At 40.4% G+C, this 20,378-nt stretch overlaps 1 protein-coding gene across 2 annotated transcripts; it reads left to right on the forward strand.

Annotated features, from left to right (window-relative positions):
- Positions 1–995: 995 nt before the first annotated feature.
- cc2d1a (coiled-coil and C2 domain containing 1A) lies at positions 996–20,071 on the forward strand. Of its 2 annotated transcripts, XM_026170172.1 has the most exons (28): positions 996–1,205; positions 1,482–1,551; positions 1,648–1,786; positions 1,920–2,023; positions 2,102–2,347; positions 2,487–2,802; positions 3,538–3,647; positions 3,756–3,828; positions 4,502–4,603; positions 4,724–4,851; positions 5,596–5,668; positions 5,807–5,940; positions 6,311–6,398; positions 7,125–7,201; positions 7,367–7,462; positions 9,477–9,599; positions 9,854–9,912; positions 10,662–10,778; positions 11,779–11,852; positions 11,941–11,999; positions 12,085–12,236; positions 12,356–12,446; positions 12,522–12,671; positions 14,422–14,613; positions 14,725–14,851; positions 16,273–16,349; positions 16,483–16,530; positions 16,611–20,071. In XM_026170172.1, exons 2-28 carry the CDS (start codon positions 1,495–1,497, stop codon positions 16,641–16,643), a joined length of 3,045 nt encoding a protein of 1,014 aa, XP_026025957.1. In that variant the 5' UTR covers positions 996–1,205; positions 1,482–1,494; the 3' UTR covers positions 16,644–20,071. The 2 variants fall into 2 exon arrangements, with proteins under 2 accessions (XP_026025957.1, XP_026025958.1); XM_026170173.1 differs by lacking the exon at positions 996–1,205 and having other exon boundaries at positions 1,480–1,516; positions 1,657–1,786.
- Positions 20,072–20,378: the final 307 nt, after the last annotated feature.

Below are 20,378 nucleotides of genomic sequence, written 5' to 3' on the forward strand. Positions count from 1 at the left end.
TGCTGCTGGTGTTACTCTGCTCTTGTTCCACAAAACTCCTCCATCAGTGAATCAGCTCTGACGTACATAAAGATAACAAGTTAGATAAAGCTATCCAAATATAGCCATAAAAACTACAATGATAAGAATTAAGAGTTATTACCAAAATACATACATAAATAATCACATATTCACTTTTAAACATTAGCTTGAAAAAAGAAATACTTGTAAGCAGCAATAAGAAAGATAGTAGGATGCCACTGGGATGACTGTAGATGTAATTTATAATCTGATCTCTGAGTGAGCAGCACAAGGATGTATACAGGGATACATGATACACAGTAACTTGTTTTAATGTAACCTTCCCAGTATTGATGTTCTAATTTAGTAGCAGATTGTTTTTACATACACAACAGAAAGGTTTCTGCCTATGTCATGCAAAAGAACAAATAGCAGTATATTATTATTATTATTATCAAGTGTGCTATGTATTTACAAAGAAAGCAGACTAACGCTCATGCTAGTGCAGTGAATTGTTATAATGTCATCCTTCATAACCTTTTCTTAAATAACATAAATTTATGATAAATTCTGAAAGGACAATGAAGAAAACGTGGCAGGTAGGAAATAATTAACTTTTAAATATTTATTTTGTTCCATCAACATATAGTAATATATTTGGTTTAGACTCTTTCTGATTAGCATGCTGTTAAACAACACATGAACAACAATTCAACAGTTTTAAAATATGTTGAGTAAGCAAATAAGGCTTCCAGTTCAAATGAATCCTAGAATATTTGAGTTATAAATAAATATACAAAGATGTTAATGGATGTACCTCATCGAGGTATACACACTATTACATAATGATGCATTTCTTGATGCCTAATTACAAAAAACAACAACAAACACAAAAACACTTTTTCGCTCTGCAATCACACTCCCTAAGCACTTCCGGGATCGATTTGCCCTGCATGAATCACGTGAGACGTGACTCTCCATTCAACGGCTCTGGTCTAGCCGTAAAGTGCAATGCTCGTTGCTATTGGAGACGCAATATAGGAAGTAAATTCCACTGTCTGCGAATCTTGTTTTGGGAACTCGAAAAGAAGGCAGAAATATATCTGTCACGGTAGATCTGGTCTGCTGTTCCTCATTTGGATCCGATTTTAACCGTCGACCCGTGTGGCTGTAACGCTAACGTTTAACTCCGTTAATCTAAGCAGGTAAACAGCCCGTGTGAAGCTGTGGGTCTAGCTATTAGCTGACATAAATATAGAAGCTAACTGCATATTAGATCATAGAAGTTGTTTGATTTATTACGCCACATTGCCCTTGAGGCTGATAGTGAAGTGTACCGACTCAGGTGTACTAAGTAATCATTATTTATGTATATTTTACTCCAAGGAGTCAGAGTTGTACTTGTTTTAACTTTATTCTATATCTATTGGTTTCCCTTTTGGGGTAATTTACTGTCATCCTGTTTGTGCGTTCACTTTTAGGTATTAAAAGTCAATGAGTCGCAGTCGCAACCCACCTCCTCGGGGTCAAGGGGCGGCCCGAGCCAAACAGGTAATTACCCTCCCTGTCTGATAACTGTAAACTTTACGTGTGGCAAGCAGGCAGGACTCTGAAGCCGTTTCTCCTATCTGTCTGTCTGTGTCACAGATGGGGCTGCTCCTTGACCTGTCTCCGGATGGCGGCATGGATGATGAGGGAAATGATGATGAGCTGGAGGCAGAGTTGCTCAATCTAGTGGGAGGAAGGAAGGAAGGAAGAGCACAAGGGAAGAAAGGTGATGGGAGAGGTGAGGATGACACACTTCTGGCACATTAAGCCTTCTTTCTTTCTCATTCATGTGCTAATGTTTAAACTGACCTTTTCCTTATATCACAAAGAGCAGTTGACATTATGTTCATATGTTTGCCTCTTCTGTTCAGCTCCTGTTCCCATGGCTGAAATTGAGCGAATGGCAGCTCTGTGTATGAAAGATATAGATGATGACGACATGGGGGACGATGATTTGGATGATGAAGATCTGTTGGTAATGGACACAAACAGACACAAACGTAAGCGTTTCAGGGACTAAACAGTTAACTGACATTTTCCTTTCTGCACATAGGCAGAACTGAATGATGTTTTGGAGGATGATGAGGAGCATACTCCTGCTCCAACTCCACCTGCCGCTACACCAACAGCTCCTAAAACTAGTGTCGCCTCACACCCCTCACCTCCTGCTGCTCCCAGTGGTGCAACTGGGTTGGAGTCACGGCTCCTCGAGCGTATTGAAATGTATCAGACTGCCATTTCCAACGCCAAGGCTGCAGGCGAGACTAGCAAAGTTCGAAGATATGAACGCGGGCTGAAGGTAAAGCAAATAGGCAGAAACGCATCTTATAGGATGTGAAGTCTTGTGTACATACTTTTGTCTTTATTTAGAGTCTTCAAGTTTTCATTTACTGCTCAGATCAAGCTTTATGTTTATGGGTTTTTTTCTTCCACCTTAGACTCTACAGTCCATGCTAACATCTGCCAAGAAAGGAAAACCAGTCAATGAAGAAGAGATGCCTCCACCTGTTGCTCTCGGCGGAAAGTCGGATTCCCCAACCCAGCCTGAAGTGGTTAAAGAACGGGAGGTGCCCAAGCCTGTGCTGGTCCCTCCCCCTCCCACCAATCAGAAACCTCTGAGGGAAGCTGACCCGACACCTCTGAACACTAAGCCAACGCGTTTGATCCCTCCCCAAAAGCAAGCTGCTGCCATGACTCCGGAAACACCTGCCATCTCTCCCCTCACACCCAGCCAGCCTAATGCTCATCACTCAGGTAAACACATTATGTGAATTATACTGTTTATTAGAAGAGTATAAAAGTAAATACACGGTCATAGTGCAAGTTAATCAGATTAGCATCGTACTCAAAAGAATTGAATAATATTTGGTCATTTAAATAACTGCACTAAACAACATTGCATAAAAGATTAATTTGCGTTGTTTTTCTTTCCTTCTGCAGATCTTTACTTCTGTTTCAGTTTGAGAGAAGCTTTCTTTCCTTTATTAAGATTAAAATACATGTGGGATTTTTTTCACTTCTGATCAGACAGTACATTTTCTCTAGCTTCTGTTATCGACGACACCTTTTTAATAAATGCCTCACAATGTGATCTCACAGCAAAACGGTTCTTGGTTCAGATCCCCTGGTCAGTGGCTTTTCTGCACGCAGTTTGCATGAATGCTTTTGTCTCCTTGCTAACACCGTCAGACATACAGTACATGCTTAGTTAATGAGTGACTCTAAACTGGCTGTAGGTGTGGATGACAGTGTGTTGTCTATCTCTTCGAGTTAGCCCTGTGAGTGCACCACTCTACCTCTCAGTCCTGTAGCAGCTGGGATAGGTTTTAGCTCTTCCATGACCCTTATTTTGATAAGCGGTTAAAGAGATCGATGGACGCTTAACTGACAACATACATTATAATTTATGCTGCTCTGACAAGTAGCGTGTCTGCTAACTAAATGTTACTGTAATGCTCGCCCTCACATGACTATGTCTTCTTCACGCAGAGGCGAAACAGGCAGTGTTGACCAGACAGAGGGATTATAAGATGGCTGCCATACACGCCAAACAGAGCGGCAACATTGACCAGGCCAAACAGCACTACCTCACTGCCAAGGTAACACAGCTGATGTCAGCCAGGGCTTTGGAGTAAGAGTGTGTGTGTGGTTGTAGTGTGAGGATTTTTCATAGTTTGTTTTAACAACGCTGCTCTTGATTTATGCAGAACTTCGATGTGATACTGGAGGCACTGGACCGGGGCGAACCAGTAGACCTGAGCTCACTGCCTCCTCCACCTGGTCAGTGGTTAAAGGAGAATGTTAGTTTTAAATGCTCATTCATGCACTCACTATAGTGCTAACAGTTTCCTTTAATAAAATTAAATTAATGCCCATTTAAATAAAATAATTTTGCTTAAAAAACGTCCAGTTTATAAGCTCCACTCTAACACACGTCATCTGTACTTAATTGAGTTATGTTATGTATGTTCATGTCACATATTTGTTTCTGCACATGTGCCAGAGTCTCACTCAGATGTTGCTTGTTCTCTGGCTGGTCTTGTTGAGGCACAGTAAAAATTGAGAAACTGTAAGAACATTAGCGCCAATCACACAAGCATCATTTAAAACATTTTTATATTTATTCAGCTGCAAAGTGCTTTCCAAGTAATGGAGATGTAAAAGAGTTTCAGAGACTAATTCACAACAAAAACTATAAAAACAACTCTGATGATTAAGGACTGTATATTAAAAAAATCTGTTTCACTGTAATACTTGAGAGCAAGAGTTACATCATCAAGTCTTTGGATAAAGTTCAATCGTATATTTTTTGGTCCAGAAACTTCTCGGCCACGGCCTCTATATTGTACCAAAAAACGGTCTTGGATTTGATAATCATGTTCAAACGGGGTTTAATGTGTACTTCATAATTAGTTACAATCATAACCTGTGTCCACTTCTCCACCGTCTGCAGGAGACGTAATAACAGAGCAAAGTGCGCCTCCTCAGTCTTCTTCTAAACCTGACCCCCCTGCTGCTCCTGCTGCTCCTGCGCCCTCCCAGGTGGCCACTGCGGGTAAGATTCCAGGAGTCCCAGTCCCTCACTTTAACCAAAAAGTGTGATGAAGTGATTTTAAATAAAAAAAGTCATGTTAAAATAATAATGTACGTTACTGTGTGTTTGTGCCTTCTGAAGATCTGCCTGCTCCCAAAAGTTTGGCTGAAGCCCTGCAGCAGAGGTTGGATATATACAAGTCTGCAGCAGAGGGAGCTAAGAGCAAAGGGGACGATCGCAAGGCCCGGATGCATCAGCGCATTATGAAGGTACACAACACAAATATTGTGGCACATGTGTTTGCTTGTTTTTTCCAAATAAACTCTATGCTCAGTGAAACTAAAAGAAACAAGATATTAAAACATTTTTAGCTGTTACAGCTTCTTTTTTTTAAAAACTAATTCCTCGATTTTGTGCTTGGATTGGAATGGAAATGGTTTTGTGTGCTTTCATATGTTAGATTTCTATATATATATATATATATATATATATATATATATATATATATATATATATATATATATATATATATATATATATATATATATATATATAAATTCATGAGACAGCAGATTTATCAGTTTAAACCAGTACAGACCAAGATAAGGGAGCGTCTTCCTGCCCTTGGGTGAAGAAGCATCCTTTGTGTAGTTTATTAGTTCAGCTACAATTGTGATTATCTCAGCGACATATTTTCAAGGCACAAAACGAAGAGTTCTTTCATTAGTGAAATCTGAAACAAACCATTTGGCCTTCAACAGGCGTCTAAAAGATTAAGAAACTAATGTAGCTGAGGGAGTGATCTCTGTGGTATTTCAACCTTGTACCAGCCTGTGATTCTCACACATCAATTCTTGGGTCAAAGAGAAAAATAACTAAAACAAAGGGGCCTTATTGAATGACAGAGTTTTCCTGCATAATCTCACTATAAAACAATATCCAGTAAATGCTACCATGGTACTAAAATACCTAACATTGAGTAATATTAATTACTTAATGTTCACTCTTAACAGCAATATCAGGACGCCATCAAAGCTCACAAAGCTGGCCGACCTGTTAACTTATCTGATCTACCCGTGCCACCAGGTAAGTTTTGAGTTCATGTGTGTCTTGAGATTTTGATGTCTTGAGTTGATGTGTAAGGCTTCTTCGTGTGTGTGTGTGTGTGTGTGTGTGTGTGTGTGTGTGTGTGTGTGTGTGCGTGATTTTTGTTATTTGCTCCAGGTTGTCCACCGCTTCAGGGCACAGAGGGTGGTCAGCAGAACTTCATGGGTGTCCTGGAAACAGCAATGAAAATAGCAAACCAGGATGCAGACGCAGAAGATGAGGAAGAGGATGGGCACGAAGAAGCTGCCAAGGTAAAAAGAAGAATGGGGGGAAAAAACAAATTCAGGGACTGCCAAATGGCCAAATTGTGTTTTTTGCAGCCAAGAAATCTGATTGTTTTTGCACCAAGCCAAAAAAAAAAGCTTTATTGTCTCCCATAATAGCTTCTGCAACTTCTATGGCAGATTATTCAGTCATTGTTTTCTCAACTGCACCTTCTGCCTATTGCATCATTTTTGGGCTTGTTAACAAGTTTATTAATAGCCGTAATAATTTACACAAACGCTTTAAGGTAAATCAGTTTATTCACACACAAACTCACAGATGTATTAAGCTGTATTTTGTGACCTTGAAATCTGTTCTTGTGTTCATTTCATTTGCTATTGATCCTAACCTCTGCAGGCTGTGGTGCGTCCACCTGTCCAGAAAGCAAAGTCTCCAGCTCCTCAGGCTCCTGCAGGCTCCTCAACTCCGAAACTGGGAGCTAAAGGTGAGTTTCAAATGTGGGTGTGTGTAAGAGGGGCATGTGCATGTGTCATGCGCGATGTTTGAGTGTTACACAACACTGAAGTGTTGTCATACTGCAAACCTTATGGCCCATTTATGCTCACCGTTCTCGCTCTCACAAAAGGCGCTATATGAAAAAAGTGACTGAGCAATATCAGATTTCATTGTGACCTGGTCTCAGTCCTGAACTTACCTGCATGTGCAAAAGAAGACGAGGGCACTAATTTTGCTGTTGCCAAGCAGTAAACATGGAGGACACCTGAGTCAGTGTTTACACTTTTGTCTGTGTGCAGTAGAAGTCAGCAAACTTGCGACTGGACAAAGAAGACGAGGGTAAAGCGAGACAACACTTCACTTTTGGTTTTTTGTACTGCAGTGGCTGCTAAGTCTTTACAGAGGTGTATGCAGCTGGAGCCAGGAGTGGATCGTGATGCAAATGGCTTCAGTAAAACAAATTTCATTCAAAAAGTTCAGGATGTAAAAATGACACTTATTTCAAGCAAGTGATGAATCAATTTTTACTGTTCAGACTGCGAAGAGAATCAGACCTGTATCTGATTCAGCACCACACACTGTTCAACCCAATATGTGACATAAACAATGTGTGGTCAAGAAGTGAGTCACAGATAAGCTGAAATAAACTTTTTCTAACGGTGTGAACGTGGTATACAGTAAGTTTCGCTTATTTTTGTCTTAATTATCCTTGTAGCCCAGCAGCAATTGGATTTCCTGTTGCTAAGGCGACAAGCTTTCATGCGTGCGGCACTGCGCTCCAAAAATATGAAGGTAATCTTTTGACTTCCCAGCTTATTTTCTTTGTTTTTGTTTTAGATGCATACAGTGCCATCTTTACAGTTATGCAGATGTTTTTAGCACAGCTGCCTTTGATGTTATTGGAATTCCAAACCTTTGTTGTATTTTTCATTGATGCATCTGTTGCTGCGTTTGTAGGACATGACAGGAGCAGCACAGCACCTCAGACATGCCAAAGGACTGGACGCCATGATCACTGCTGCAAAGTCTGGCCTGCCAGTTGACATCACCAAGGTTATAAATACATTTTCTATATATTAGTAATCACTGCTTGCCCTACGGTAGCTAGGATAGGTTCCAGCACCCCCACGACCCTGAATAGGAGGTGGATCGGTAATACTCAGGATAATCTTGATCAAGGGTGTCAAATTTAGTTTCACTAGAGCCACACTGGGAAATAAGAGTCATGTTGACTGTGAGACACCTGTAGTTTGTCAGGCTTTGATGGTCATGTAACCTGCATATACCACATAGCCTCATCAAACCTCACAGAAACTCTCAACTAGTCAACACAAAAAGCTGCACAGCCATTCTGATTAGTTTTACAACAAGCAGATGACTCATAACAACCTGTTTCATAAGCTTGAATATGATGGGCACTCACAATAAATGGCATATTTACACGTATTTGGAAAAGGCTCTCATAGCTCATTTTACTGGCTGGGATGTGACAATATAGTGGCAGCATTGGGGGAAAATGTTTTTTAATTTATTCTTTTTTAATTTAAAACATTTTTTTGTTCATGTGGTTTACCTGTACCCTACAGCAGCGGTCCCCAACCTTTTTTGCGCCACGGACCGGTTTATGCCCGACAATATTTTCATGGACCGGCCTTTAAGGTGTCGCGGATAAATACAACAAAATAAAACTAGTACCGGTACCGAAAAAATAAGATTTATTCATAACACACGTGAAAAGACCCAGGAAAATCGAGTTAACGATAAAAACGATAACAAAATAACGCTGAAAACCGATAAAAACCCTGAAAACTATACATTTCACACCTGAGCCTCAACTCTCGCGGCCTGGTACCAAATGACTCACGGACCGGTACCAGTCCGAGGCCCGGGGATTGGGGACCGCTGCCCTACAGCATAACCTTCTGGCGTGAACTTGACTAAGCACACACTAATCACATAGCTTGAAAAGTCAGTTTTTGCCTGTAGTTACATGCGTCTTTTCAACTCGCCAACATTTTGCCTCCATACCCAGCTTGTGGTTCCATGTCTCTGCTGGGAAAGAAAATACTGCACATTTATATTCTTTAAAAACACCAATTATCTCACAGTGAATGGAAACGCAGGCCTGTCTTAACACTTGATGAAGAAACTCTGTCTCACACCTCTGTTAAAGTTGGCTTTGTGTGCGCTTCTTTGTTTGCTGGTTGGTTAGCTTGCAGGTGCTCTTCCCTTTTTAGTTTGGCATGTCCACTGGGCGCGTCACTGTGCATACCTCAGCTACAAGTAAACAGGAAAAATTTACTAAAAACCTGAAATAATACACAGACTGGTTGTATCATGCTAAAATAATTTATATTAAACGAGTTGTGTGTGTGTGTGTGTGTGTGTGTGTGTGTGTGTGTGTGTGTGTGTGTGTGTGTGTGTGTGTGTGTGTGTGTGTGTTTGCTGCTATACAGGTTGTCACGGCAGCAGGAGCTGAATGTGTGAGGTGTGTTAACACAATGTGACGGAAATAGAAGATGATAGGAAGGAAACACGGGGTGAAATCAAAACACCTGGTCTCACCTCCTGTGTGTGTGTGTGTGTGTGTGTGTGTGTGCGCACGCCTGTGTGTGCGCGCACGCCTCTGTGTGTGTGTGTGTGTGTGTGTGTGTGTGTGTGCGCGCGCACGCATATTTTCAGCATCATTACACTATTCATATTTCATATCTGTGCCAGTTGTCCCATAAGATTTTGATTTATTTTTGCCTCACTTTTATTTGACTTCTCTGCATATAACTCACTATAACTTATTTATTTCTCAGTGTGTCCCCTCATGTGTTAACCAAGAATATTATGCTTGTGCTTCTGTTTGTTTGTCACACAAGTGTAAAAACAGACAGACAGGAAACGAAGTAACAGCTGATTAGAGTTCGATCCAAGTTGGACATGCGGTTTTCAAAGCTGTGTTGTAACTCATAACAGAATATTTGTATTAAATCAGTTACATTTGTATTTGAATGGGTCCTGGTAACTTTCTAATTGTCTTTATTATTATTTGTTTGTTTCTATTTCTCCTTTACAACAGATTCCCAGTCTTCCAGTAAGTGAAGAAGACTACACCCTGGCTCGTTCCCGTACCTCTCCTTCTTCTCGTACCACGAGTGAGCAGTACCATAACCTCATGGATCACTTGAAAAAGCAGTACGAGGTTAAGATGCACCTTTCCCTCATCTTTATGCTACATTTTATCTGAAAAAGCACCTTCTTCACGTCCACCTTACATACTGATGTTAATGTCATGTGTTAGTTACGGTTATTAGTTACGAAATGTTCATACATATTGTGATTGTGATTCTTAAACAGACAAATAACAGTTGTTCTTTATTTTGTTGTCCTCGCCTACGGTATGTTCTCTCTCTCACACACACAACACGCCCTCTTTTGTTCTCTCTCCATGAACAGAAATGTCTGGGCCTCTCCCAGCAATTCACAAACACGGGAAACGTGGCCGAGGCTTTAAAGTAAGAAACTTTTTTTTGTTTTAGTTTTATAACCGTGGGATTTTTTTTTTTTGCAATCATGTTGGAGCTTAACATTGAAAAGATCACTGTTTACCTCAAAGGCATCAACACCAACTTCTAGAACAGATCTGGTTGTGATCACATTAAGTATAAATTCACCTTTTCACAAAATTTCAATAAAATCTGAAATACAGAGAAAGGGTTTTATGACTCAGATTAATGTAGTTTTTTTTTTCATTTTAATGAATGTCTGTAATAAATCTAACTGAGAACTTCTGTAATTCTTAATTATATTGTCAGCATGCACACAGTGATTTTAGCTATCTTTATATATGATGTACCTCTTTATAATATTTGTAGTTTTCTTCCAATATTTTGACATTTAACCTTTGAGAATTGTACTTTAAAACTTTTTCTTATCTTCAGAGGGTTTGTCCTGCTTCCTCATTTTTCTGGCATGGTTTGAAAAATCTTGTCCTGTCCTAGAAAATTAGGATTTATTTTTACAGATGATGCACAGAGTGTTTTGTAATCGCGGATTTTCAAATGCAGTGATATATGTGTTTGTCTCAGGAAATAGAGCTGTTCAGCTGTGCAGTTATTAAACTTGTTGTATTTCAGTACCAGGCGAGACCAAGATGTGTGTAGACGTGTAGACACGAAAATGCATAAAAATGACAAAATCAAACTAAAAGAAAAATGTTTTTTGTCACACAGATCTAAAAATCATGACTCTGTCTCTCACCCAGGTCTGAGAAGTTACTTGAGGAGACCATGAAGTACATAGAGATTCTAAAGAGCGCCTACACAAAGGGTCATCCAGTCCCCAAGTGCCGCACCGAGGAGAGAACCTTCAACTCTATCAAGTCAGTAGCAAACATTCAGAATACAGATTCATTCATAATAAACACCATCGCAAGTCGCTCAGTTTGTCTGTTGGTCCATCACTTTGGTCCAGAAGGATTTCTGTAAATCTTTCGTGGTCTCCTCCGGCCAAACGTTACCTGATTTTTCTTCTAGTCATAGTTCTGCTGCGCTCTGTCAACATTATCCTTATTTTACTTAACTATCAAATTTTCAGATCAGTTTATATCTTAGTAACATCCTGACTGGAGATCAAGTCACTTCAACAGCGTTATCAAAATTAGAAAAGAAAAAACTAACCAGCTCTGTAGTCGGATTAGATTCGTTAGATTATATAATTTGTGTTTTGGTTATTTTTTTTAAATGGTTGATTTAAGCCATGTTTTTAATTAATTTTTAAGGCAGATGTATTTGACAAATGACAAATACATCTGCCTTAAAAACCTAATACAAATCAGCCTGCAGTATAATGGCCAACATGATGTTAATTAATGTAATTCATCCATCCAGAGGACGCCTATGATAAAGACTACTAATCATCTGTATAACTTTTTGTTACTCATCTTGTGGCATTATGTCAGTGCCTGCAGAAAAAGGAAAATCTGTCAGTCAGTCAATTAAGCCGCGGTTCATCAAACTGTCACTTTTATTGTGTATTTTTTAAAACGTTATAATCAAGATGTTTTGACTCTATGAGGATTGTCCTTTATATTTAATTTTCTACTCGTACATGAGCTGTTTAATTTTGAAAGCAAATGATTGAACATTAAAGGTAGTGCTTTTCCTGACTGGATTGATGGATGACTCAGAGTGACTCATTGTGACTCACTCTGCCTCTGCTCCAGTGTCATACGGAGCTAACAGCTAAGCGACTGTGGCGGTGACTCATTCATCAGTTAATTGTTTGCCTCTCCGTGATGCTGACTGATGCTGACTTTTGAAGCTGTTTCTGAATGGTGTTTTTTATGTTTGTTTGTTTGTTGTTGTTGTTTTGCTCCGCAGGATCAACCCCAACCTGACACTCAATGACCTGATACTGTACGTCACCCGAGGCATCAACCTCCCAGCTCCCTCTGGTATTGAAGTCATCCCCATCTTTGAAATTACCAGGCAGTAATCTGTCAGATCGCTGTGCACTGACACCTAGCTTCTCTCTCTCCACAGGTGTCTCTGCTAATGATCTGGATGCCAGTGTAAAATTTGAGTTTCCTTTTCCCAGCGCGGTGAGAATCTTTCACATTCACTCGCTGTGGACGTTTCAGTCCGTGTATTTACATATGTGCGTTAATGAATTCTGTGTGTGTGTAGGAGGAGGCTCAGAGGGACAAAACCAACACAGTAAAGAACACCAGCAGTCCAGAGTTTAAAGAGACTTTCAGACTCAACATCAACCGCGGCCACAGGGCCTTTAAACGAGTCATACAATCCAAGGGAATCAAGTTTGAAATCATCCACAAGGGGTAAAACGCAGCAGCTTCAGTAGAAAAAAAGAGAATATGCTTCCATATCGGTGTGTTTTGTTTGTTTTTTTTCCCCTCGTTGTAGCTTCTGTAAATTGTATTCTCTGCTGTGTTTACAGAGGCCTGTTTAAGAATGACAAAGTACTGGGAACTGCTCAGCTGAAGCTAGAAGGTCTAGAAAATCACTGTGAAATCAGAGAGATCTTAGAGGTGAGTGTTGATTACGCGTGCGCGCACCCACACATGTTCAGAGGCGGTTTAACTGCGCGCGTTTGTTTTTTGTAGGTGATGGATGGACGTAAAACTACAGGCGGAAAGCTGGAGGTGAGGGTGAAGATCAGAGAGCCTCTGTCAGGCGTCGAGTTGCATCCAGTGAAGGAGAAGTGGCTGACTCTCGAACCAGTCTCCACGCCGACAGAGAAACAAAAGGAACGGGTGAGTAGTGTTATCAATTAAACTGACCCGCCTTTGTCTTTGGACTGAAACACGTCCAGCTCAAGCAGGGACGTACACAAGACTTCCATGTGTGATGCAAACTGTGCAAAACACTGAGCCAAAGTGCTGCCTCACAAACTGGATGTTCATATGTGTCAGAGCAGAAGTGTGAAGTCAGCCAGTATAAACAAAGTGTTTGGTGGCTGATCAAATAGTGTCTGAAACCACATCTATTTTAAAACTGGTGATCTACCAGTAACATCCCACTTCACGCAGCGATTTTAAGTCTTAGAGTGTACAAGATTTTAGCGTCTTCGCGAGTTCTCTTTATTCTTCACGCAATTACTTTATGAACTCAAGTGCTAGTGGTTCTTTGGCACAGGAGAAACTGGCAAACTCTTGAATCCATACTGCTGCATAATGTTTAGTCAATGAGTGGAAACACCGTTATAGCCTTTCAGGAAAAATGGAGACTACAGCGATATCTTTATCTGAACAATTGTCGTGTTTCGCTGCTTTCTGAGAAACAGTTTTCACACGTGAATTTCAGACAGTTTCAAAAGAATCACAGTTTTACTTTCTCACATGGAAAAAAAAAACAGAAAATTGGATTCTTTCAAAATATAGACCGTTCTATGCAGTTCAAGTCATAGAGCTGCCTGGGTAGAATTACAGAAGCCAGGATGCATGATCACATAAATGCAGCAGATACATGGAGTGGAAATGCAAGAAATATATTTGAAAAGCACAAAATAGGGAAAAAATGGCTGTGATGGAAGTAGTTTATTAAACATGGCTCCACAAAAGAAGGAAAACAAACAAGAAGCATGTACTTTCCTCAAATTATTGCTTTTTGTTATTAGTTGTTTTACTTGCGTAATTTTTTTCAACCAGGTTGTTTGAGGTGCGACTGGCGCTGTTGTAATTACATTAGCTCATTGTGTCATCTTCTGCTGCGATGATTCAATGAGGCCTGACTTGAGTGTTAATACATTCGTGTGCTTTTTGTAAAGTATATGCTGCATTTAAATAGAAATGACAAACAGCCTTGCTTTAAAACTCACTCAAACTCTCGGCTTTAGGCATCTTTTTTCCTTCTTCGTGTTTGGGTGTCTTACTGATGCTTACTGACTTTTTTTTTTAGTCAGCCAGGCTTCTTTACTGATTTTAATTCATTCTGTATCGTTTTTTTTATTTATTTTTTTAGGACAATTAATGTTTATTCTATTTTATTTGAGTACACTGCCTTGCTACCACTTATCTGTGAAAAGCAGTTTTAAATAAATGATGCTTATTTATTGATGTTTTGCATCTACACATATATTCTTACCCATGGTTTAAACTGCAATCTATTTCACGAACAATTACAAACAAAGTTGAAACAGAATAGTGACAAAGATTTGAATTTAAATACTCTGAGCGTGCTGGAAAGCAAATCGTCAGTCCAGTAGCTGTACCAGCTTTTAGTCTTTCCCACTGTCAGTAGCCAGAAGAAGCAAAAAGCATTGCTCACATCGTAGCAGACTGCAGGCTTTTCACTCACATTAAGTGCGGCCAGTACCTTTTAGATGTGTTTGGACTGCAAACTTGTTGTGTGTAAACCAGCCTGCTAGTCAGATTACGGGTAAATAAAGGTAGGCATTACAAAAACTAGCAATGCACAAGTCAAATAACCTGATTTTCATAAACCTGGGTGAAAATGAGTCAGTTGCCCAAGAAATCTAAGAAATGCTCTGGTCTGCTTGTTTAGGCTCCATCTCCTCAGTCCAAACCGAGACATGGAGGAAACGGCAGAAGCAGCTCTGATCAGCCTGCATCTCCTCGGTCTAAACCGAAACACGAGGCGAGCAGCAGGAGCGGTCACTCCAGCAGCTCCCCTCCACAGTACAAACTCCACAGCTTCAGCCTCCTCAACTACGACAAGGAGCGGCTGGAGAGGAAGGTAGTACTGCGTGTTCATGCGGCCCGAGTCGACCCACAACGTGCACTTCACTGATGCTTACAATGGCCCAAAGGCGCCAAGGTCTTGTCACTCATTACGCTTGTCTCTCAGATTACAGAGTACAGAAAGAACAAGCGGGAAACCCCGTCTGACCTCATCCATCAGCACCAAGAGGTCACACACCGACTGCAGTGGCAGAAAGCACAGCTGGAACGAGCCTCTCCTGCCATGCTCACAGGTAACACACACATCTCTTACTTTTGAACATGTGCTTTTACCCCTCCCTAAAATCTTAGCCTGACTCCGTTTTGGAACAACTTGACCGAGACAGGAAAGTCTTTCGTCAACAGCATCTATGTAGAGCAGTCCAGGTCCTCAAAGTACTGGCTGATAGCAGCACACAGCTCCATCACAAGTCCATCACTGGGATCACCACTACAGCCTAGAATTGTTTCAGCTAAATGGAACAGTTTTTGTCATTTCTGCTCTGTATACCACAATATTAGATATTAGATTCAGATTCAGTTGCTGCTTTTTTGTGAGTCTTTGCATTCACAAACTATTTAATAACTGAAAAGCTCCTTTAGGTTAGACTGTCCCATTATTTTTTTTGCCTTGCGTTTCATTATTCGTTTGCACTGTGAAGTGAAGTCGGATCAGTTTTGCAGCATTTGGCTGAATCTGAGCAGCACCCTGTGCACTTCAGAATTGATCTTGCAAAACTCCAAATCTAACTTTTAAATTATTACATTGATGAACATCGGGTTATGGATGCAACAACATCTCTGCATCTTCTTTTTTGTCAGGCAGGTTTTGTGGCAGCTTTAATTTTTGCAGTAATTCAGTCTGATAGATGCATCAAATTGGCACTCAAGTCATAAATTGAGGATCCCCTCTGCGGAGAAAGTAAAAGTTGTTTTATTATTAAGGATTATTTAAGGTTTCCTGCTGCTGTCACTGTCTCTGCATCTCAGAGAAACTCTACCTGCATTTGGCAGTGTCCCTCAGAGTGGTTGGTTGGTCGGTTAGTTGGTTAGTTGTGGGCTTTGCTGTCCTTGCTGCTGCTGTGTCAGTCTCTTGATGTGTGTGATTGTGCTGCCACTCCACAGATCCTGTGGTGGAGGCTGCTGCATCGAGGGGCCATGAGTGGCCCTTGCGTGCAACTTTACCCAAAGCACAGGCAGAAACGAGCTGTTTTATGGTTACTGGTTTATTTGTTCTAAATCTACTGAGGAAAGCAAACACAGGACTCACTGGCTGAAGATGAAAAGAGAATTAGCTTTGAGTAACGAGACGTCTCCGTATAACTGTCCATCTCAAGAGTACATAGGTGGCAGTGCTTCCTTACTGGCTTGCAGTTGTAGCTGAAGAACAGACTCACTGCTCACAGAAAAGCTTATGAACAAAATACTATACAATGTTTAAAAAAAAAACAACAAAGAATGCATAAATAACAAATGCAGCATAACTATTTCTCAATATGGGATTTGAAAAAAAATCTAAAAATCAGTATGATGGCAAAAACTGAGCCTAAATCCCAGGTCGGGATGAACCGTTTCCCCATCACTTCTTTCTGTTTTCTCGCAAAAAATTCATTCTGTTTAAGATGATGATGATAACGAATCATGTAACTCACTTTTTCCTTCACCACATGTGCAGAATATGAAAACGTGCTGCAACGCTTCGTTCAAGGACTTTCTGAGTCTGTGAAAAAATACTCCAGCCAAGGAAACCGGGTGAGTGCAGGGTCAGGGTATGGACAGGCGTGTGTGTGTGTGTGTGTGTGTGTGTGTGTGTGTGTGTGTGTGTGTGTGTGTGTGTGTGTGTGTGTTTTAGTGTGAAAAAAATTTTTTTATTCTCCTTATATAGGACGCTGCCAAGGATGCACTGGGCAGGTTGAAGATGGTTGAGAATGAGGTAAGGCTTGCTGTTGTGTAATTGTCATGTGTATATAAAAGCAGTTTGTTCAGTGTGTTTACACCTTCTCTCTGCTCCAGCTGGAATCGCTGAAGAGGAAACGCACTGGATGAGAGCAGAATAAGGAGTGGAGCCTTGGCTGGAGTACTGTTTTCTCTCTCTCTCTCTCTTTCTCTCATACACACTCATATACCAAACACTACAGTGGGTACAATAAGTACCTTTAGCATGATTCAGTGCTGCAAAACAACTGCATGAGCTAAACTGCTAATTCAGTCAGTTGTTCCTTTAGCTTGTGTCATATGTGGTTAGTTACCTGCCACAATAACCTAACAAACGGCTGCAGCCGCCAAGCAGACGGCAATTAAAAACACATCCAAATGTGTAAAGAGGGAGATGCATTTGCACTTAAACAAGACAAACACTACAGGAAACTGCTTCTAAAGAATGGCTTTACAGACTTTGCTGGTATTCTATTTTGTTTTGGGTTTTTTTTGTTTTTTTCCCAACGTTCCTGTGACAATTCTTGATGAAGTAATCTGCCAGAAGACTTGACGTTTTACATTCGGCACCAGCTTTTGGTGTCTACAGATGACCAAAAATATGTGTGTGTGAAGGTGCGTGTGTGTGTTTGTCCACGCACTCTTAGGTGTGTTTAACCAGTGAACTAGAGGGGTTTTTTTTACCTTTTTCCCTGTATTTTATGTGTGTAATGAGCTTAATCTAATCTGTCTGCTCCAGTGTTCACAGATTACAGTAATCTGCTCCGTTTGGAGTGCTGTGATACGGGAATAAAAGAAAAAAAAAAAACAACAAAAAAAATGGGGCTTCGGGGTGCAGCAGCCTACATCCCATGATAAGGGATTAGTGTTTATGTCACCAAAGAGGCGACTACATCAGACGTAGAGTCGCCTCTGGGGGCTGGGAAGAGGGGTTTTAACAGCCTGCCATGAATGTGGTAGAAGCTTAGCCTCGCTAAGAGATTGCTGCGTCTTCATCAGCTGTTTCTTCTTTGTCGTCTTCGTCATCTTATTTTCCTCGCACCCATTCCTTTCAAGATTATTCTTGATTAATAGGCTGCCCTACTCATAATCTATTTAAACTCTTAAACAATATGAAGCCCGCTGTGCTGTCACTTAGTTTAAAACAGTTTAGAGCTGCTGCGTCAGAGTGCTTTTTTCCCCCACAGATTGTGGTGGATGCAAAAACAGAATTTGTCCCATTGAGCTCTCCAGTGGCAGCACAGTGGATACTGAAAAATCTAACCACAGGAAGGCGGCCCTATAAGTGTCAGTATGGCTGGGTAATTGCTCATTTCTGTCTCAGTTCTCCCACAGACACCTATGTCATCATCATCTTCCTCTCTGCCTTCCCTTCTTTTTGGAGAATAAAGTCAAGCGGACAAAATACAGATAAAACCACTTAAACTTTGACACACTGACAAAGTTGAGGTGGGCAGATTGCAATGATCAGAATGATTTGCCACAACACCACAAGATGTACAAAAAAAAAAAAATCCGACAAATGTGGGCTGCCATGTATTCTGAGATCTGGGCAGATGTTTGGTGTGCTAATCTGACAATAGCTCCTGTTGCACGTTGATTGCATCCAGCCGGGATGTAGCAGACTACTTTAAGTGAGCCTTATTGTGCGTTTTGTGTTTGAATCCTCAATATTAACGATGTCTGGTAACTCCAGTTAATAGTTTTTTGGTCATGTGACACGTCAGATAATCATGTGTTCACGCTAATCCACTCACTGCTTCACTCCATTAGCAAATAATCCCGGTTAAAGTTGGCCTTCCACTGTGTGGTGACCCTTATGTAACACCCGTTGCCCCACTTTTTCTTTTTTTTTTTAATCAACAGAGGACATCTTTTGACTCTTTGTAAATGTTATGCTGATTTTGATCATCTCATATTATTTTGTAGATAGATCGTAGCATTAGAACATCAGATTGGAGTATTAAACATGGCTTCAAATCTTTAAACGTGCTCCCTTTCCTTCTAGGTGATCGTTTGTGTCTTATTTAAATCTTTGTACGGCACAGACTATAATCTTGAACGCTCCTAAAACTCGAGCTCGAGCCAAGCAGGTCTGGATTAATGTCAATGATGCATTTATGCAGCAGTGTAGTTTAAGTACAAATTTATTTGTAAAGCTTTGGGCATTAAGAAAGATTTAAATAGTGAATCAGCGGATTACTCAACTTGAGCAAATTTGAAGGTTCTGCTAATGGTTTTCATACTGTACGCAGGGCAGAGCCAAGGGGTGAACACAGCTGAAAGTCTGAACCACCTCTCTGTCCGGACCTTACACTCAGCTGTAAATCTGTTAGAGGGGCTATGCATGTAAAACTGGAGTAAACATGTGCCTGTTTGTTTCAGCAGAACCATTTTCTTTGACAATCAGCAGAGGGTTACATAAAAAAACAAAATTCTTAAAGTCCTTATGGTGGACCTCTATACTTCCTTGTATAAGTTAATCATGAAACTGAATGACCAATATTTGGAGATCAGTTTCTGGGTCGCCGGAAGTAATGGCCTCATGTTAGCAACACACACAGAAAGGAAAGAAGCCCCCAATTACTGCTTATAACTTTAAAACAAAGGGACTAGTATTTAATTTTAATGTTCCCGTGTTCTGTTTTGTTTTTCCTGTGGATGAAACGCAAAGCTGAATGAATTATTTGAAAACAGAACATCTGTCCCAGGAGTGGGGTTCACAGAAAGACCAGCTCTAATGGAAAATAGTGAGTTGGACTAAAACAACAACAACACAAAGATGTCGTTCCGATTAAAAGAAAAACATCTGAGTGTGACCGTGTAGCAGCTGCATGTTTGAGCCTGCACAAAAAGTGCAACTGCACACCGCCACCCCCATCCCCGCCTAGACCACACCCACTTTTTTTCTTTTCTTTTAAATCCAGAGCTGTAACCCCACGTCACCCCAAACACACAAACGCACTCCTGCCACATCACCCCACTCCCCAAATAACCTTGCGGCCTCTGAGGCTGACCTGTTGTCGTAGCAACGAGCTCATCAGCATTCAGTGTGGTAGGTGGATGGTCAGGACCCGGGTGGAGGGACATATTGTTAGTTTGTCCTGCTGGTGACTCACACTCCGTTTCTGCATATACAACACACCACAACACACACACTCCTGCTCACTCTCTTTTCATACGATTGTTTGGCTGTCTGTCTTTATCCTGTTATTGATTTCATTTAAAAAAGTTTGGTCTAAGTTTTGTTATTTTTTTGTTTTTACTACTTTCTTCCCGATGAGTTGGGTAAATGTATCCATTTATTGTTGAAGCTGACATCTTTTAAAAAATTTGCTAAGTCACGTAAGGGCAATCATTATAAATGTAATATTTATATTTGGTAAATATGGCATAATATGCTCTGTCTCTTTTTTTTTAAGTGAATGTCTTGATGATTGATGCAGTTTAAAATGGGAATGTATGACGGCCTGATTCTTGAGGCTTTATTATCTTATGTATGAGGTTGGTGTTGACACGAATAAAGTGGTGAAACCGCAGTGAGTTTGTGTCATTATTAAGTCTACTATAGGTAAGTATAACACTAAAACACATGAAATGTAATAAAGCTAACTAAAATAAAATATAAATGCAGTTTTTGTTTTGTCAAGAACACCCAGCCCGAGGGAGTGTTGATGCATGTGTTTGGTAAGGGTGTCTACTTAACTCTGAGGGTTTGTATAAAAACTAAACCTAAGAAATGTCAAATGATGACAACTACACTGAAAGAATGAGAAGAAAAACATCCCAGAAACCAGCTGAACAAAAACGAAAGAACAATTAAGAAACACATGTTTGAAACCACAT

This window comes from Astatotilapia calliptera, chromosome 6, assembly GCF_900246225.1.
Source record: "Astatotilapia calliptera chromosome 6, fAstCal1.2, whole genome shotgun sequence".
Classification (NCBI taxonomy): Eukaryota; Metazoa; Chordata; class Actinopteri; order Cichliformes; family Cichlidae; genus Astatotilapia; species Astatotilapia calliptera.

What these genes read in the sequence shown, in the direction of transcription:
- cc2d1a (XM_026170172.1), top strand. Translation starts at nt 1,495, where the DNA reads ATGAGTCGCAGTCGCAACCCACCTCCTCGGGGTCAAGGGGCGGCCCGA. An exon ending in TGCCAGTTGACATCACCAAG is followed by an intron (nt 7,463 to 9,476) that starts GTTATAAATACA and finishes CCTTTACAACAG; the next exon opens with ATTCCCAGTCTTCCAGTAAG. An exon ending in AGGAGCGGCTGGAGAGGAAG is followed by an intron (nt 14,614 to 14,724) that starts GTAGTACTGCGT and finishes CTTGTCTCTCAG; the next exon opens with ATTACAGAGTACAGAAAGAA.